The 19,120-nt window shown below is 43.4% G+C and overlaps 1 protein-coding gene across 1 annotated transcript in view; it reads left to right on the forward strand.

Annotated features, from left to right (window-relative positions):
• Positions 1-19,120, forward strand: part of LOC137303915 (cadherin-23-like) — a 110,869-nt gene that overhangs the window by 14,411 nt on the left and 77,338 nt on the right. Inside the window, exon 4 of the mRNA XM_067972327.1 lies at positions 8,873-9,031. Coding sequence (XP_067828428.1) covers positions 8,873-9,031 — 159 coding nt within the window. The remainder of the gene's footprint in view (positions 1-8,872; positions 9,032-19,120) is intronic.

A 19,120-nucleotide genomic window follows, 5' to 3' on the forward strand; every position in this document is an offset into this window, starting at 1 on the left:
ATGTTGTGAGGGTTCCTGCCTCCACAACCCTTTCAGACAGTGAGTTCCAGACTCCAACCACCCTCTGGGTGAAAAAGTTCTTTCTCAAATCCCCTCTAAACCTCTCGCCTTTTACCTTGAATCTATGTCCCCTTGTTATAGAACCCTCAACGAAGGGAAAAAGCTCCTTAGTATCCATCCTATCTGTGCCCCTCATAATTTTGTACACCTCAATCATGTCCCCCCTCAGCCTCCTCTGCTCCAAGGAAAACAAACCCAATCTTCCCAGTCTCTCTTCATAGCTGAAGCGCTCCAGCCCTGGTAACATCCTGGTGAATCTCCTCTGCACCCTCTCCAAAGCGATCACATCCTTCCTGTAGTGTGGCGACCAGAACTGCACACAGTACTCCAGCTGTGGCCTAACCAGTGTTTTATACAGCTCCATCATAACCTCCTTGCTCTTATATTCTATGCCTCGGCTAATAAAGGCAAGTATCCCATATGCCTTCTTTACCACCTTATCTACCTGTTCCGCCGCCTTCAGGGATCTGTGAACTTGCACACCAAGATCCCTCTGACCCTCTGTCTTGCCTAGGGTCCTCCCATTCATTGTGTATTCCCTTGCCTTGTTAGTCCCTCCAAAGTGCATCACCTCGCACTTTTCCGGGTTAAATTCCATTTGCCACTGTTCCGCCCATCTGACCAACCCATCTATATCGTCCTGCAGACTGAGGCTATCCTCCTCACTATTTACCACCCTACCAATCTTTGTATCATCAGCGAACTTACTGATCATACCTTTTACATTCATATCCAAGTCATTAATGTAGACCACAAACAGCAAGGGACCCAGCACCGATCCCTGTGGTACCCCACTGGCCACAGGCTTCCAGTCACAAAAACAACCTTCGACCATCACCCTCTGCCTTCTGCCACTAAGCCAGTTTTGTATCCAAAGTGCCAAGGCACCCTGGATTGAGATTTTCTTCTTCTGTGGCTCACTTTTGCTTTGTGTTGCTTAATTGTTCCTTCAGCACTTTTATAGCCAGTGATTCTCAGTCTTAACAGCCCAAAGTATCTTGGCGGCACATAAGCTGTTAAAACATAGAGCAGCTTAATTGTTCTTATTTATAAAGCAGACAAATCTGAGGCAGGCATTGCCTGCTAATGCTAATAGAGCAGAGATCCTTCATTAACCAATATTATGAGCCCATATGTGCATGGTATGCTTGTTTGCATGAGTTTATAATTGCCTCGTCAACCAGTGTAATGATGTGGATAAGGGTAGATTTTTTTTAAAGTCCTGAAAAAGAGTTGACTTGGAGTATTGATAACTTAACGATCCCTTTGATTGGACTATAATTGTAGTGCAGCTATTGGAACTGCACAGTAAAAGTACCCACAGCCGACACGGCAGCGGGATTATAGGTTCTTTACACTGTGCAATTCTGATAGAGACAGAATCCTGATACTACCAATTGAGGTGCTTAAGATGATTAAAGGATTTGATAGAGAGAAATTATTTCCTCTGATGGGAGAGTCCAGAACAAGGGGACATAACCTTAAAATTAGAGCTAGGCCGTTCAGAATTGATGTCGGGAAGCACTTCTTCACACAAAGGGTAGTGGAAATCTGGAAAATTATCCCCCAAAAGGCTGTTGAGGCTGGGGCTCAATTGAAAATTTCAAAACTGAGATTGATGGATTTTTGTTAGGCAAGGGTATGAAGGGGTATGGAACCAAGACGGGTAGATGGAGTTAAGATACAGATCAGCCAGTTCTAAGTATGTGGAAAACTTTAAATTGGGGAAGACAGGCAATGGAGCAATAGCCTCAAAAGTCCTGTGAGCTTAAGTGTCTTCATATCGCGATGCTTTGGTCGCTGTTTTAATGGAGACGTTGACCAGTTAATTTAAAAAGAGTCGATTCCTCTGTTGTAATGGGAATGTCATACAAACATGTACAAGGGCTGATTCCTTGATCGGACATTTCCTGCAGAGCTCATTCGGTGTGTGGGTCAGGAAACTCCGGCTCTTTACGTTCCTGCCTTCCTTGTTGGAACAGTTTGTCTGGCAGTGGAGGGGGAAGTGTAGACTCTGACAGGGCATGGCCTGAATCATGGATCTAACTGTTAGGATGTATGATGTGTCCTGTAGCAGCAGTTTGATGCTCTTCCTTTGATCATTGCTGAAATCAGCTTCTGTCAACTCTGCCTGGAAACCTGGAACTCTCTCCCCCAAAAAGCTGTTGAGGCTGGGGGTCAATTGAAAATTTCAAGACTGAGATTGAAAGGTTTTTGTTGGGTAAGGGTATTTAGGGTTACGGAACCAAGGTAGGTAGACGGAGTTAAGATACAGATCAGCCATGATCTAATTGAATGGCAGAACAGGCTCGAGGGGCTGAATGGTCTACTCCTGTTCCAATGTTCCTTCTTATGCTGTTGCCCGTTCACATTCCCACCCAATTCTGTTCTCAATCAGGCAGTGGACAGAAGTGGAGCTGGCAGTTCACCAGACACAGGAAAAAAATGCCCATTGCCACTGGGGCAACACAAGGCAGTACTTTTATATTTCCAAGTGCATACAGCATGCGTGCTGTAACCTCATGGCTGAAAAGTTCCATTTGGTGAACTCTTCCTGATGCTGCTGTGGCCACTTATTACAGTGAATTTACAGTGCAGAAACAAGCCATTCGGCCCAACCTGTCTATGCTGGTGTTGCTGCTCCACATGAGTCTCCTTCCACCTTACTTCATCTCCTCCTATCAGCATATCCTTCTATTCCTTTCTCCCTCATGTACTTATCTAGCTTCCCCTTAAATGCATCTATTCGCCTCAACTACTCCATGTGGTAGCGAGTTCCACATTCTCACCACTCTGAGTTTTAAAAAAAGTGTCTCCTGAATTCCTTATTGGATTTATTAGTGACTATCTTACATTTTTGGTCCCTAGTTTTGGACTCTCCCACGAGTGGAAACATCTTCTCCATGCTTCCTCCATCAAACCCCTTCATAATTTTAAAGACCTTAATCAGATCACCTCCTAGTCTTCTCTTTTCTAGGGAAAAGAGCCCCAGCCTGTTCAGTCTTTCCTGATAGTTTGTTGTACCCTTTCAGTTCTGGTATCAACTTTGTAAATCTTTTGTGCACTTTCTGCAGTGCTTCTATACCCTTTTTATAATATGGAGACCAGAACTGTGCACAGTACTCCAAATGTGATCCAACCAATTTTCTATATATAAGTTCAAAATGAGGTACCAACCTGCTGAAGCTACAACTCAGGATTATATGCATGCTAAACAGTGGAAGCAACATGCTATAGACCGAGCTAAGCGATTCCACAACTAACGGATCAGATCGAAGCTTTGCAGTCCTGCCACATCCAGTCGTGAATGTTGGTGGACAATTAAACAACTAACGGGAGGAGGAGGCTCTGTAAACAACCCCATCCTCAATGATGGCGGAGTCCAGCACGTGAGTGCAAAAGACAAGGCTGAAGCGTTTGCAACCATCTTTAGCCAGAAGTGCCGAGTGGATGATCCATCTCGGCCTCCTCCCAATATCCCCACCATCACAGAAGCCAGTATTCAGCCAATTCAATTCACTCCACGTGATATCAAGAAACGGCTGAGTGCACTGGATACAGCAAAGGCTATGAGCCCCGACAGCATCTCGGCTGCAGTGCTGAAGACTTGTGCTCCAGAACTAGCCGCGCCGCTAACCAAACTGTTCCAGTACAGCTACAACACTAACATCTACCCAACAATGTGGAAAATTGCCCAGGTATGTCCTGTCCACAAAAAGCAGGACAAATCCAATCCGGCCAATTACCGCCCCATCAGTCTACTCTCAATTATCAGCAAAGTGATGGAAGCTGTTGTCGACATTGCTATCAAGCGGCACTTACTCACCAATAACCTGCTCACCAATGCTCAGTTTGGGTTCCCCCAGGACCACTTGGCTCCAGACCTCATTACAGCCTTGGTCCAAATGTGGACAAAAGAGCTGAATTCCAGAGGTGAGGTAAGAGTGACTGCCCTTGACATCAAGGCAGCATTTGACCGATTGTGGCACCAAGGAGCCCTAGTAAAATTGAAGTCAATGGGATTCAGGAGGAAAACTCTCCAATGGCTGGAGTCATACCTAGCACAAAGGAAGATGGTAATGGTTGTTGGTGGCCAATCATCTCAGCCCAAGACATTGCTGCAGGAGTTCTTCAGGACAGTGTCCTCGGCCCAACCATCTTCAGCTGCTTCATCAATGACCTTCTCTTCATCTTAAGGTCAGAAATGGGGATGTTCGCTGATGATTGCACAGTGTTCAGTTCCATTCGCAAACCCTCAGATAATGAAGCTGTCCGTGCCCGCATGCAGCAAGACCGGAACAACATCCAGGCTTGGACTGATAAATGGCAAGTAACATTCGCGCCAGACAAGTGCCAGGCAATGATCATCTCCAACAAGAGAGAGTCTAACTACCTCCCCTTAACATTCAACGGCATTACCATCGCTGAATCCCCCAGCATCAACATCTTGGGGGTCACCATTGACCAGAAACTTAACTGGACCAACCATATAAATACTGTGGCTACAAGAACAGGTCAGAGGCTGGGTATTCTGCGACGAATGACTCACCTCCTGACTCCCCAAAGCCTTTCCACCATCTACAAGGCACAAGTCAGGAGTGTGATGGAATACTCTCCACTTGCCTGGATGATTGCAGCTCCAACAACACTCAAGAAGCTCGATACCATCCAGGACAAAGCAGCCCGCTTGATTGGCCCCATCCACCACCCTAAACATTCACTCCCTTCACCATTGACGCACAGTGGCTGCAGTGTGTACCATCCACAGGATGCACTGCAGCAACTCGCCAAGGCTTCTTCAACAGCACCTCCCAAACCCATGACCTCTACCACCTAGAAGGACAAGGGCAGCAGGCACATGGAAACACCACCTGCACGTTCCCCTCCAAGTCACACACCATCCCGACTTGGAAATATATTGCCGTTCCTTCATCGTCGCTGGGTCAAAATCCTGGAACTCCCTTCCTAACAGCACTGTGGGAGAACCGTCACCACACGGACTGCAGCGGTTCAAGAAGGCGGCTCACCACCACGTTCTCGAGGGCAATTAGGGATGGGCAATAAATGCTGGCCTCGCCAGCGACACCCACATCCCATGAACGAATAAAAAAAAAGTTCAATGTAACTGCTCTGCTTTTGAATTATATTCCTCTAGAAATGAATCCCAGTTCCTTGTTTGCACCTATAATGGCTTTGTTAACCTGCTTTGCTACTTTTAATGATTTGTGCATTTGTACCCTGAGATCCCTTTGCTCCTCTATACCATTTGGACTCTTATTTTCCAAGGAGTAGGTGGCCTTCTTATTCTTTCAACCAAAATGCACCACTTTTTTGTATAAAATTTAAGCACAGACAATTTGTGCATTGCAAACTGGAGTTCTGTCACTGCACGACAGTTTATCTTAAATGGCCCTACTTTTTGTGGGTTATTTTCCAACATTTGAATGGCCTCAAGCTAAGTTAGTTTTCAGTATTTGTACAGAGACTGTTACTAATGTTTGTTTTTCACGCACTGCTTTTGGGTCTCAATTTAAAAAAAATACTGTGGACTCGTATCCAGTTACCAAGGTAGTAATGGAAATCTGCTGAATGATTGAATAGTTTAGATTCGTAAATCGAAGTAGATAATTGAAACCTAAAATATAATCAACTGTGTATTCTGATACCGAATGCAAGGCTTTTCACTGCCAGTTTTCGGTGTTGCGGGGTGTATTAATGGAGAGAATATACGTGCAACTTATAAACATACAATTTTAATGATTCCTGCATTCTGTCCCTTTCTGAAAAGCGATGAGGACATTACATGTTCTTGCACTTTGGTTGCTTGAGGCAAGTTGTGGAGCTGCAGCTCAGCATTGCTTGTCACTCGCGAGCTGTACTATGATGGATGCAATGGGTTTATCGCCACGTTTGTCTGTCTTGCCTTAGTTGGAATAAGTACATAAGTTGACAGAACCGGTTGTTTGACTTGTAAATTTGGAAAAAAAAACAATCCTTCAAGTTCTCTTGATGGCCCGTTGTGTACGCGCATCACTCAACTAAGTACTAAACCACAGAGAGTAGAAGGTCCAAGGTTCAATTCCTCACTTAGGTAATCTTAGATAAGGCAAGAGATTGGGGGAGGAATATAGGAATAGGAGTAAGCCATTCAGCCCCTCGAACCTGTTCTGCCATTCAGTTAAATCATGACTGGTCTGTATCTTAACTCCATCGTTTGAGGCATTGGTTCAGTAACCCGTAATACCCTGCACCACAAAAATCTATCAATCTCAGTTTTGAAATTTTCAACTGACCCCCAGCCTCAACAGTTTTTTGGGGGAGAGAGTTCCAGATTCCCACTACCCTTTGTGTGAAGAAATGCTTCCTGACGTCACCCCTGAACAGCCCAGCTCTAATTTTAAGGTTATGTCCCCTTGTTCTGGACTCCCCCACCAGAGGAAATCGTTTAATAATATTGCAGAGTCCTTCCCACCTTACTACTACCCAATGATCTCCGCAGAAAAGTCGGATGTGAAAAAGTTTGGGCTCGGCTATGTTCGAGTCAGATAGCCTGCCGACACTCACTGTCTCATCTGTTGTACAAATAATGGCCATTTGTTTGAGTTACCTGAGCACTGCTAATGTTGATGATGTGGAGATGCCGGTGATGGAGCCATGTCCCAGCAAGAGTTGGTGTCACCAGGAAGGGGAGCCTCAGTACTTTTATTTTTTGCGAGCATTGGAATTAAATAATTTTAATGGGAAACAAACAGAAAAATTCTGAAAATTCAGTTGAGTAAAGTCTTGTTGTTAAACAGGAGTTGTTCTATTTTCCTCCTTGAGGATGTTGCTGTGTCATGTTGATTCTCCTGTTAACTTGACCAATCAATACTCAAGAGCTTCAGATAACGTGCTCTGTGGCACTTGCCCGACTGTGTATATTGAATAATATTTCAAAGGTGGATATCTTCTGCTACTTACAGCTGCAGTAAGCTTCCCAAAGCTCCTCGAGAGAGAGATTAGATCTGGAGGGTTTTTTTTTTGAGCAATGAAAAGTCCATCCAGCTGCTCCCACGGCTGTACTATACTCTGTCTCTTGCAGCCCTCAATCACTTCATTCACCAAAAAGGTCCAGTTCACTCTTGAATATTACAACTTCAATGTTTTACTTTTGTATTAATTATTTTGGGAGGGCTTGGGAAGACATGAGCTGTTCCAAATTGCATTTGTGGCTATTTCAGGCCACAGAGTCTAAACCTCATGTTTTCACTGTATAATCAGTATTTCAGATATCCTGAGCTATAAACGGTTTCTCTTTTCTTTTAATTACTAATTTTAGATGCGGTTGATGTCATAGCCTTCAGTCTTGCTCTGTTGCTACAGCAATGGAAATGGCCAGCACTGATTGCTCTGCCAGTATCTGTCACAGTTACAGCAGGAAGACCATTTGCCCCTACCCTTCCCCAGCTCCTTTCCAAGTCAGAATCCCTGCCGCGTGCCCTCCTAGTGCTGGCCCCACTACTTCCTGGCCTGATCCTCCTTGCACTCTCAAAGCCAGGCCACAGTCCCCACTTTCTCCAACAGTCATACGTATTAGACAATACTCTTGGACCAGCCTCAATCTCTCTTTCCCACTCAGGTGTTCACCTCTGAGCCAGACACATGGGGGGTAATTTTAACCCCAAAGAACAAGTGGGTTGGGGGCGAGTGGGAAGTAAAAATTACAGTTTTAATGAAGTTGGGACCCCAACCCGGCTCCAACTCGTCCACTTCCGGGTTTAACCCAGGCAGGTTTGTTGCGCACACGTCCAAAAACCTGGTCCGCACTGAATGCTGGCAGGCGGATTGTTAAAGGGGCAATGTACCTCATTGCAATAGTTGAGTCACTTAATTTTTTGTGTGTTAAAAAGGTAAAAGGAATAACTGTTCCTGCACGGGTTTCCCATTGGTTCTGATTCTTGTCAGGTGAAAGCAGGCAAGAAGGACCTGATCCATGTGGGCCAGGAGGAGCAGGAGAGCTTCATCCAGCCCCAACAAGCTCACCTGGCGGGATTGGACCCCCGCGATGGTGGACCACCCCCCGATATCCTCCGTGGCCCCTCCCCCCCCCCCCCCCCCCCGATGTCATCCACGGCCCACGAGCTCTCCCTCCCTCCCTCCCTCCTCTCCAACTCGCATCTCTTTTCCCTCCCGCCAGCCTGTCAATCTGGCTGCCTGTCGCGTGGGAAACCCAGAAGCACAAATACTTATCTTCAATTGAGTTGCGATCGCAGAATCCGATGCACTCACTTGACTTCTGGGTTCCCCATGTGAACAATCCACCCACGCCTTGGGTTCCCGGCTCCCAGCTAAAATCATGCCCATGGTCTCTCATCTTACTGCCCAACCTGGTCTTCAAAAATGTAAAAAATACCAAAATCAGTAAAGGAAAAACTGTGACATACATACAGGCAAAGTGGGAAATGAACAGAAAAGAGACAGACAGAAGGGACAGAAGGAGTGAAAAAAAATTTGGAATCCCAGCGTGTTAGAGAGACAGAAAGTGTGGAACACAAAACAGAGACAGACACTGAAGGGAGGGAGTAAAGAATAAGACAGACAGTTACAGGAAGAGAGGCGTGTTTTTATTTTTGCTGTTGTCTGCAAGCATCACTTTGGGAAATTAGCCAGTGTACTTCTTAATTAAACGCAAACTGCTTGAAGATTGGACAATCTCTCCTGCTTGAAAACGCTGCATGTCATTTATTTTGAAGCTTTGCCGCACTGTAAAATGTAATTATTTATTTGTCTCTTCTCCCCCACTCTTGTTTTTTTTTCCCCATTTTGAAAACAGCTTTTCGCAAACGAGACTTCCTCTGATCATGTTGGTTTCGCTCGGGTCAAAATTGACTTAATCAATGAAAACGACAACAGGCCAATATTCAGTCAGCCACTCTACAACGTGAGCTTGTTTGAGAATGTTTCTGTCGGACTCACGGTTGTTGGTGTTACTGTAAGTACCTTTTTATAATTTTTTGTGTGTTTTTTTTTCCCTCATCTGCGCCATGATAATCTGGATCAACAGCTGGGAAATAATTTTATGTCAACAAGTGAAATGTGAAACTAGTGTTACTCGCATGTTATCGTCCGGCAAAAAGAATCAACAGTCATACTTGTGGTATGTGATGACGAACTGGACAGGAAGATTAAGGAATGTTGCATGTAGCTTCTTATGAAAACAAATTCACTAGTCATCTGGCATGGTTTGATCCGTATGCACAAGTTACTGCTTTGCTAAGAAATGAAAAAAGGAGTCAATGATTTTGATATACGTTTAACAAATGGTGGATACACTGAGCAAAGTAAAACAAACATACCGTCTTTGAATCGTTCCATTCCACTTAAACAGTCCACTACATCTACCAACGTGGTTGGAGGATTGGCCTATAACATACTTGCTCGGGGCCTCTGCTCCTATTGTGTACGGCAGCTCCATACAGGGAGCTTTGTTAGTGTGTTCCTCTGAGAGATGTTAATAATTACCTCTGAATTTTGTAGTTAATTCTTAACTGCTGCAAGGTACGAGGAGGCACAGCTCATTACACTAAAATTCGATGTAGAAATGGGGAGAAAATCATTTCCATTTCTCCCTAAGAATTTAATATATGAAAGTAAGGACGTCCTCCAAGATGCGTTATGGCTGGATCTACAGATGGCCTTTCAAATCGAGCAATTTACGGGAATTGTACCAAATCCTGTGGAATCAGTCATGTTGCAACTGAATCTAAATAAGGGCACATTATTGTGCCAATTGTGGTCCATCTCAAGAGGATTCTGATGTTCAAGAGATGACTTGACCTGTATGTATTGGATTTCTGAAAAAGAATACAAATAGCTTGGGACACTTGTTATGTCCGGATTAGGAATCCTGTAGTGAAAATCAGTGTAATAGTCTGTGGTGCAGTTGATATCTGTAGGTTGTGGGTCCAAGCCCATTCTGGGACTTGAGCATGTAATCTCGGCTGACACTACAGTGCAATACTGAGGGAGTGCTGTGTTGTCAGAGGAGATTGGCTGATGTGTGTGTATAAATATATATATGTGTGTGTGATTCAGAGAGGATGCTGCTGGCAAACCCGACCTTCTCTCATCCACTTTGCAAGAGATCCAAAAATTGCTGACAGAATTTTGCTCGTTGAAAGTCAGAATAATTTTTGTTAAAGCAGTTCCAGAAAGGCAGACAGACAAGAGTGAAGCTCATTTATACAAGTACGGTACTTGTCTAAGAAAAAAAAATATTTTTAACCAAGGAAAACAGTGTATTATTTACTAAGTAGAACTGTTATATTTTATTTATATTCCAGGAACCAATCAAAAAACGTTTAACCTTCAGTGGTCTTCAGGGGTTTCTTACAAACCCCCCCTCAGGAATCCCCCAGTGAGCCAAACCACACATTACAACCCCCTTCCCAGTTCTGAAAACTGCAGGATTCCTCTATACTGGGCTGTCAAACCACAGCACCATTCCTCGCCTCCTCCTCCAAACCGAGAGCTGCTAAACTGCACCCATCTTGGTCCTGAGAAAGCTGAGCAAACTGTGCAAAAAGGAAACGTCACTATTGCCATGGTCATTCGGTGTTTCCAGGGGATTGATTGGACGCTGAAGAACTATCTTCCATGTAGCTTTCAGGAAGCCGCATGGGGAGTTCCATTGTTTCCAAATCTGCCGAACACAAAGTCCCGTCTTTGGCTTCAGCCACTAGGGTCTACATCTAATCCTTCAGTGTGGTAACTATCCACCTGCAGATAACTAATACTCGTATAAGCTAGCCATCTAAATGGATCATGTATGAGAAGGCGCCAGAGACCCATGCTTCTGGCCTAAGGCAGCTTTTACTTACTAATATTTACTGAAGCCAGATATGTCCCAATTTTAATATTCCCAGGGCATCACCTTCGTGAGAGCCTAAGTTTCCAGCAAGTCTTGCTACCGTTTTGAAATAGTTGATCTTCACAAAGTGACATTAGGTGCTCGAAGTTTTGCACGTTGGTCACTAATATATTCGCTGTCAATCTGTTCACTACTGGCAATGTCTCAGTAGCTAAGGCAATGTGTAACCATGACAACTCTGCAAAATGCCTTCGTTCATCTTCTGCTTCGACAATGCTATCTCCTTTTTTTATAAATACTTTTCACAGAAATGTTGGACACATGAATTATCCTCTTTTATCTTCCAGTTAGGTGGAGAGACTGGAGAAGCTGGGATTGTTCTCCTTAGAGCAGAGAAGGTTAAGGGGAGATTTAATCGAGGTGTTCAAAATCATGAAGGGTTTTGATAAAGTAAATAAGGAGAAACTGTTTCCACTGGCAGAAGGGTTGGTAACCAGAGGACACAGATTTAAGGTAATTTGCAAAAGAGCCAGAGGTGAGATGAGAATTTTTTTTTTACGCAGCAAGTTATTATGATCTGCAATGCTCTGCCTGAAAGGGTGGTGGAAGTAGATTCAATAGTAATTTTTAAAAGGAAATTGGATAAATACTTGAAGGGGAGAAAATTGCAGGGCTAAGGGGAAAAAGCAGGATTGTGGGATGAATTGGATAGCTATTTCAAAAAGTCAGTACAGGCACGATGGACCGAATGGCCTCGTTTTGTGCTGTATCATTCTCTGATTCTTGGTGCTGCCTTTCAGATGAGATATGAAATCCTGACCCTGTTACGTTGTTTTGGTGGTTCAATTGGGTGTTGAAGATTCTGTGGCACTGTTTTAAGACGACTACAGGCTCCTCCCATTGTCCTGGTCAAGACAACACCATTAATTGATCATTCCTCCCACTGTGGTTTGTGGGAACTTGCTGTGTGTAAAATGGCTGCTGCGTTTGCCTAAATAACGACAGTTAATGTATTGCCGGGAAAATGCATTGTATGTGAATTACAAGTCCCGTTCACCCACCACACCTGTGCTCGCTGACCTACATTGGCTGCTGGTCCGGCAACACCTCGATTTTAAAATTCTCATCCTTGTTTTCAAATTCCTCCTGGCCTCACACCTCCCTTCCTCCTGGCCTCACACCTCCCTATCTCTATAACCTCCTCCAGCCCTACAACCCTCTGAGATCTCTGCGCTCCTCCAACTCTGGCCCAATTTTCATCACTCCACCATTGGCGGCCGTACATTCAGCTGCCTGGGCCCTAAGTTCTGGAATTCCTCCCCAAACCCCTCCGCCTCTCTACCTCTCTCCTTTAAGATGCTCCTAAAACCTATCTCTTTTGATCATCTGTCGTAATATCGCCTTCTGTGGCTTGGTGTCAAATTTTTTGAAAAACACTCCTGTGAAGCGCCTTGGGATGTTTCACTATGTTAAAGGCATGATATAAATGCAAGTTGTTAAGGACTATGAGTCATTTTAGAGAGATGTGATCAGTTGTTGTATCATTGCAATTCCATGGCGGTTTGTCTGCAGTGCGCCATATTAACCAAAACATATTGTACTTTTACCAAATAATTTTTTTTCCTTTTGTGTTGAAGATGAGATCTGTCTGTGCTGGTGAAATGAACAGTTTTCCACTTTGAGCGCCCATTGTTAGCTTTGAGCACATCCAGCTTAACTGCAGCACGGTTTTGGCGTGATTACCTCCCACACTTCCAATCTGGCCAACGCTCTGCCTCACTGCAAACCGCAGAAGTTGTAAGACTGCCTGAAGAGAGGTGAGAGCAACTGCCCATGACATCTAGGCAGCATTCAACCAATTATGGCACCGAGAAGCCCTAACTAAACTAAAGTCACTAGAGTCAAAGGGAAAACCCTCCAATGGCTGGAATTCTACTTGATACAAAGGAATATAATCGTGGTTGTCAGACGCCAGTCATTACAGCCCCAGGATGTCACTGTAGGAGTTCCTCAGGGAAGCTTCCCTTGCCCAACCATCTGCTCCATTCACGACCTTCTCTCCATCATAAGGTCAGGAGTGGGGCTGTTCACTGATGTTTCCACAGTGTTCAGTTTCCTTCACAACTCTTCTGATAATGAAGCAGCCAGTTCACCTTTAGCACCAAGGTAGACAAGAGCATCAATGTTGTGGGAATACTATCACTTTTAAGTTCCCCTCCAAGTCATACACTGTCCTGACTTGGACATACGTCACCTTTCCTTCATCGTTGCTAGCTCGGTATCCTAGAATTCCCTACCTTATGGGCGCTCTATCACCACAGCGGTTCAAGGATAAAGCCCACCACCACCTTCTCAGGGCACCTAGGGATGGGCAATAAAAGTGGCCTCGCCAGTGATGCCCATATCCCAACAACAAATAAATAAAACATAATTAAATCAGATTATCTGTTCATTATTTCATTGTTCTTTATGGGACCTTGCTTGTTGACAAATTAGTTGTCACATTTGCCTCCATTACAACAGTGACTACATTTCGAAACAAAAAGCATTTCATTGGCTTAGTAGCTCTTTGGGAGGTTCTGAACATAATGAAAGGCATTATATAAATATACGTACTTTCTTTCCAGAAGGTTGACCACCATAGAACAAGAAAAGGCAATTCAGTCTGTAGAAAGAAAGACTTGGATTTATATAGCGCCTTTCGCTATCTCAGGATGTCCCATGAAGTACCTTTTGAAGTGTAGTCACTGTTGTAATTTAGGAAACGCGGCAGCCAATTTGCGCACAGCAAGGTCCCACAAACAGCAATGCGATGATGTTGGTAAAACTAATATTGTATAGTTAGGTGAATAAGGAGGGTGAAAATCATCATGGTTGACAATTCATCTGCAGCCCATTATACACAACGGAAAAGAAAATTGGACGGAGTGTAAAACAGTTGGCTGAATCACTCCCTCCCGTCTTGCGTTACTGTCCATGATGCATTTTACCCCCAAGATCTCCTTGGGAACCTGGATAGCACGGTGAGCTAAGACACAAATTCCCTGCACCTGCAAAAACTGGGTCCAATCTGGCCCAAGCTGCTTGGAGGTGAATTTACTTTATATTATCCATGCCTTTTATTTTGAAGTGTCCCCTTTCAATCTTCACATCTTCAATGAAAACAAAGTCAGTGTGAATCTCTGTTTCCAGAATAGTCTTTGGATCATTTCTATGAAGTCTCTCCATAGCCTCCATGCGCTTTTGGTTGGTTGCCCGAAAACTGCAAGTAAATCTGGTCTTAAATCTGTTGAGATCGAAAGGGTTAAAGTAAACAGGTTTCACTTCTTATCCAGTGCCCGCAGGATGCATCCCAGTGCTTGGCCAGTTTGTTAATAACAGCAGGCACCAAGGACATTGTGTTCACTAACAGTAGGCATTTTCATTCACGTTTACAGCCACTTCCAGCAAAACAACTGAACGCATCGAATAGAAACAGTGCAGATTATTATTTAGAATGGATACCAGAGGCTCATTGTAACATCGTAATCACATTTTAGTCTTTAGATGACAATTAAAAACTGTTCACTTCACTCTCTCAAGAGTTGAGATCTCATTTGAACCTCTTGTTCGAATACTTATTGCCTCATAATCACTTGCAGGTGTCCATTATTCTCTATTTTTCATTGCAAATATGGTCTGTAAATTTTACATTTTAAAAACTGCACTCCTGCAGCACGCATAACAGTGTGGTTTTGTTTGTTTTTCTTTGTGGGGAAGACAGATATACAGAATTAATTTTGGTTGTGATTATTTCATAAACAGATGGTTTTCAATTACAAATTGCACACAAGATGGCCACATTTGGCAGGTATAATTACTTGAAACAGATGCTCAAAAATCTAATTGCTCAGCCATTAACAGCAATAATGTTGTTTCTTCAGATTTTAAACAGTAGCAGGCCAACAGGAAAACCAGTAAGCTGCCTCCAAGCAGTTAGTTAATAGCTGAAGCATAGACTGAAGCTATCGGGATAGAATTTTCTATCAGGAAACTTCACATTTAATGCACATTCATAGAATTACCATAGAAATTACAACATGGAAACAGGCCGTTTGGCCCAACGAGTCAGTGTTGGTCTTTGTCCTCCACACGAGCAGTAGTCCTCATCCCATGTGCCTGTCGTGTTCCCATACTCTATCATGCTTTCATTCAGCCACCTATCTAACCTATTCTTCAATGTTGACATGGTCCCTGCTTCAGTCACTAACTGCGGTCGTGCATTCCGCAGCCTCACACCCCTCCGTGGAAAAAAAGATTTCTCTTGTTCTCGGTCCTAAATCTCTTGCATTTAATCTTGTAACTATGTCACCTCGTTCTAGACCCCTCAATCACTGGAAACAGACTTCTTCCATCTACTCTGTGCAATCCCCTCATAATTTTAAGCACTTCCATCAAATCACCCTGTAAACTCCTCTGTTCTGATGAAAACGGCTCCAATTTTTCCGAGTCTTTGTATTTTTATTTCCTCATGCCAGGCAGCGTCCTGGTGTTGTTGCTGTTGTATTGACTTGAATATGAATTGTATTACATTGAAATCAAATGACATTTAGATGGTAGAGTGTGGTAATGTAGAGGTTGTGGTAGTAGACTATCGACCGAGAGATCATGATTTCAAATCTCACCATAGCAAGTTGTGAACTTCACTTCATTATATCAGGGAAGGGAATCTGTCACCTCTACCAGGTTGAGCTTACACATGACTCACTTCCACATTACACGGTTGATTCTTAACGCCATCTGAAGTGGCTCAGCAAGCCATTCAGTTGCATCACTGTTCAAGAAGAAAGTCCACCAACACTTTCTCAGGGCCATAAATAATGGACAACAAATGCAGCCTTGTCAGCATTCCCACATCCCGTCCACAGTGACTGTTGCACAGATCAACTGATTAAATCTACAATAAGTGACCGAGGGGTGAAATTTTCCTGCGTTTACATTGGAATTTGTTCAAATGTTTGCTGGTTTATGTATGCCATAAGTGACCATATCATTTCCATTAAATATGTTCATACTCACCTCCAAGTCAGAAGATTGTGTGTTTAAGGCCTATTCTAGGATTTGATCACATAAGCTGGTGTAGTAATCAGGGAGTGCTGCACTGTTGGCGATGCAGCCCTTCAGATGAGACATTAAAGCAAGGTTCTTTCCGCCTATTGAGGTGGATGTTAAAAATTGCACAGCATCATTTGAAGAAGAGCAGGGAGTTCTTGCCAGTGTTGTGGCCAAGCACGAACACCAAAAACTGGATAACTGGTTCTTCATTTCATAGTTATTTATTGGAACATACTGTGAGCAAAATGACTGTATGTGAAGGACTTCCAAAAACATAGTGAGGTGTGATATAAATGCAAGTCGTCTTCCTTTCTCTTCCCTTCCTTTCTCTTCCCTTCCTTTCTCCCCTCTTCCCTTCCTTTCTCCCCTCTTCCCTTCCTTTCTCCCCTCTTCCCTTCCTTTCTCCCCTCTTCCCTTCCTTTCTCCTCTCTTCCCTTCCTTTCTCCCCTCTTCCCTTCCTTTCTCCCCTCTTCCCTTCCTTTCTCCCCTCTTCCCTTCCTTTCTCCCCTCTTCCCTTTCTTTCTCTCCTATTCTTTTTCTCCCCATCTTTCCCTCTTCCTTTCTCTCTCCTTGCTTTCTTTCTTTATTTCATTCTCTTTCTTTTCGTTCAATCTCACTTTCATTCCCACTCTTCTTCATGAAATATTACATTCTAATCCCTGGAACAAAATTTTCTTTGAAGATGTATAAGACAAGAATATTCATTCAGTAAGTATTTTAAACCTCTGTCCTAGAAGAATAAAATCACATGGCTGGCATTTGATGTACAAAAGACTGATTGTTCAAATTCACTTTAATGCTTATTACGAAGAGTTTTCCGTGCTAGTGATTTTCTATTATTCCTACATTGCAGTGTGAGAATGCAATTGTATGAGTTTCACACAGTGCATGAGGTTTGAGACTTTGAGAATAATGCAGCTGAAATAGACAATTATAAGTAATGTGAGACAAGCTTTCATTACAGGTGGTAGACGGACCAATTTCCTTAAAATATGGCAGATTCTTAACCTGTAATCCTGCCCACAGTTGTTGGGGGGGGGGGATGGAGAAGGGGGAGGGGATCAGAAGTCCTCTGGCCACTGTTGTTAGCAACAGAGGAAAACTCCAAGAAAGCATTTCTGATATTGCAGCACAATGGATAAAGGAATTATTACTTTGTGAAGTGTTTTCGGATGCCCAAGCTATCAGCTGTGGAGATGGGGTGCTCCCTACCTGCTGGAACTACACACCTTCCCAATTGAAATATAGACTAAAGGCATTACAGACGCACAAGATCGGTGCGGAATAATTTATTGGATGAGGCTTTTAAATGGACTTTTGATGGCATCTTGTACCATCACCATCTGTTGCTCGTTATACCAAAAGATGATGAGAACTGATACCGAGGGCAGGTGTTTAAATGGACAGAATATGGTCAGTGTAATCTGAGGCGGACACTCCTCTGTCTCTGTAAAGTGACAGATTGCATGCCCCTGTTTGTATCGTGTTGTGCATCTGGAAAATAGAGATCGTTATCGGAAAAATTAAATGCCAACTGGCTGTTGTTTCAGTGCTGTGTTGTTAAACTGAGGCTCGGCTTGACGATCAAGAAGAAAGACTAAGATATTATCTTCCAACAAACACTCTCTTTGGTATTTAATAATTTGTTTATAATTGTTTTTGAGATACGTATGTCTCACTTCAGATGTTACACTACCACGTGCAAGTTTCTGTGTCGCACTGCTTTAAAAATAAAATGTCAGGCTGACCTCTAAATTTCTTGAAGATCTGCCTAGGAAGAATTAGCCTCCCATTCACACAGCAATTAAACTTTGCGGCCTTAAAGAAACACGCTAAGTTACACACAGCTGCATTTTAGCAGCAACAGTTTGCATTACAGCACCCTTAATGTAGTAAAACGTCCCAAAGCACTTCACAGGAGCGATTATCAGACAAAAATTTGACACCGAACCACATAGAGATATTAGCACAGTTGGCCAAAAGCTTGGTCAAAGAGGTAGGTTTTAAGAAACGCCTTGAAGGTGGAGAGAGATGCAGAGAGGCTTAGGGAGGGAATTCCAGAGCTTAGGGCCTAGACAGCTGAAGGCACGGCCACCAATGGTGGAGCGACGAAAATCGGCGATGCGCAAGAGGCAAGAATTGGAGGAGCGCAGAAATCTCGGAGGGTTGTAGAGCTGGAGGAGGTTAGAGAGATAGGGAGGGGGCGAGGCCATGGAGGGATTTGAAAACAAGGATGAGAATTTTAAAATCGAGGCGTTGCTGGACCGGGAGCCAATGTAGGTCAGCGAGCACAAAGGATGATGGGTGAATGGGACTTGGTGTGAGTTAGGATACGGGCAGCAGAGTTTTGGATACATTGTGTTTTAATAATACGTTGTGTTTTACATGGTTTAAAAATAGTATCCTACAATTTACTCTCAACATCGCAATGGGAATATTTAAATATTTGTGTATTTTATTCCTCTTTTAAACTTTTCTTTTAAGTTCTTTGAGGGAACCAACACAAAAATGAAAATGTTATAAACATCTGCTTCAGTTGTAACCAAGCCAGAAAAGTATAGTTTAAGACTCAAGAGCATCACTGAGTTTAAAGCATATTTAGGAGCTAATTAAAATGTAGGATATTCCGTAGATATGTGGGATTGGAACTGAATATTCCATACTTGCAGTCATCTCTCAGCTCTTTATATGGGTGTCATTAAATATCACTTAAATATAAGGAGACCTATTAATGACAATCTCCCTCTGCTGTTTTTAACCCCAAATGGGAAGGCTACATTTCCTTGTCTTGTATGTGACCGCCTGAAAGGGCAGTGGAAGCAGATTCAAGAAAAACTTTCAAAAGGGAATTGGATAAATACTTGAAGGGGAAAAATATTACAGGGCTATGGGGAAAGAACAGGGGACTGGGACTAATTAGATAACTCTTTCAAAGAGCCGGCACAGGCACGATGGGCTGACTGGCCTTCTCCTGTGCTGTATCATACTATGACACTATGACATACAGTATTGTCCTGCGTTATCATTGAGCAGATAATTTCAAATCATAGAACTGTATGGTCGATCACATCTCTCTGCAGTTCACATGTCTGAAATGGTTATTTGGACATGTTTCAA

The sequence above is a fragment of the Heptranchias perlo genome, chromosome 36, assembly GCF_035084215.1.
Source record: "Heptranchias perlo isolate sHepPer1 chromosome 36, sHepPer1.hap1, whole genome shotgun sequence".
Lineage (NCBI taxonomy): Eukaryota > Metazoa > Chordata > Chondrichthyes > Hexanchiformes > Hexanchidae > Heptranchias > Heptranchias perlo.